General features: G+C 38.3%; 1 protein-coding gene across 1 annotated transcript in view; it reads left to right on the top strand.

Moving 5' to 3' along the window:
* Nucleotides 1-6: 6 nt before the first annotated feature.
* The window catches only part of LOC105507026 (A disintegrin and metalloproteinase with thrombospondin motifs 18-like), a gene marked incomplete at its 3' end in the record, with an annotated part of 3,938 nt that continues 2,820 nt past the window's right edge, over nucleotides 7-1,124 (top strand). The window contains exon 1 of the mRNA XM_011935367.1: nucleotides 7-229. Within this exon, the coding sequence (XP_011790757.1) occupies nucleotides 148-229 (82 nt within the window). The remainder of the gene's footprint in view (nucleotides 230-1,124) is intronic.

Here is a 1,124-nt window from a genome sequence, read left to right on the forward strand (position 1 = left end):
TGGCCCAGGAACACAACTACAGCTCCCCTGCGGGTCACCATCCTCACGTACTGTACAAAAGGACAGCAGAGGAGAAGGTCCAGCGGTACCGTGGCTACCCCAGCTCCGGCCGGAATTTTCCTGGTTACTCCCCAAGTCACATTCCCCATGCATCTCAGAGTCAAGAGACAGAGTATCACCATCGAAGGTTGCAAAAGCAGCATTTTTGTGGACGACGCAAGAAATGTATGTAAGGAAACTTTTTCTTGTTCTGTTCTTATGTGGGCCTCGACGGGTTTTCCTGTGTGCTGTTGGGTGTACAAGCTTTGCAAGTCAAAATGGGGCTACCCTGAGCATCTGTCTTGGCGCAGGACCAGTAATTATCTCTCTCAGGCAAATGCTGAATGGTCAATTAATCTAGGTTAAACTAGGAAATATTTAGATATGGTTTCTCTTTTACTGTTTTAGTATCTCCTACTTTCATGCCATAGATCCCAATCTTATCTTGGTTTCTGTGCTCCTGAGAAAAGTACCTAGATTTCCAATGACAAAAGAAATGAGAGGTAAATGTCTAGGTGTGGTTGGATGTCTCTTTTGAAGATGTAAAGGAGAGACTTCCAGAAACAAGAATATTAGCATGTGAAGGAGGTAGCTGTGAAACACAGGTATCCTTGAGCATGGTTTGTGACCTTGGTATAAACTTCAGCTGTTTCCAGACCAGCCCACAAGCCCTAAATACAATTTTACATTTTCTATTAGCCACAAGTTTTAAAAGTTAAAAAAAGGGTAAATGAATTTTAATACCATTTTATTTAATGCAACATATACAAAATATTATCTCAACATGTAATCAGTATAACAAATGATTAGTGAGAGATTTACATTATTTTTTCCTATTAAGTTTTGGAAATCCAGTGTTTATTTTAAATGTACAGCACCTAAACCTGTCAATTCAGATGATAAATTTTTACTGGACATACTTAATCTGCATTTAACTTGCATAAAATTAAGGTCAAAAAAGTAGATTTGCATACTCAAGTTGTTTGGGACATACTTCAAACATTTTCTTTTTTCTTGTTTTTCTTTTTTCTTTTTTTTTTTTTTTGAGACAGTTTCACTCTTTCGCCCAGGCTGGAGTGAAGTGG

The sequence above is a fragment of the Colobus angolensis genome, unplaced genomic scaffold, assembly GCF_000951035.1.
Source record: "Colobus angolensis palliatus isolate OR3802 unplaced genomic scaffold, Cang.pa_1.0 Scaffold1421, whole genome shotgun sequence".
Taxonomy (NCBI): domain Eukaryota; kingdom Metazoa; phylum Chordata; class Mammalia; order Primates; family Cercopithecidae; genus Colobus; species Colobus angolensis.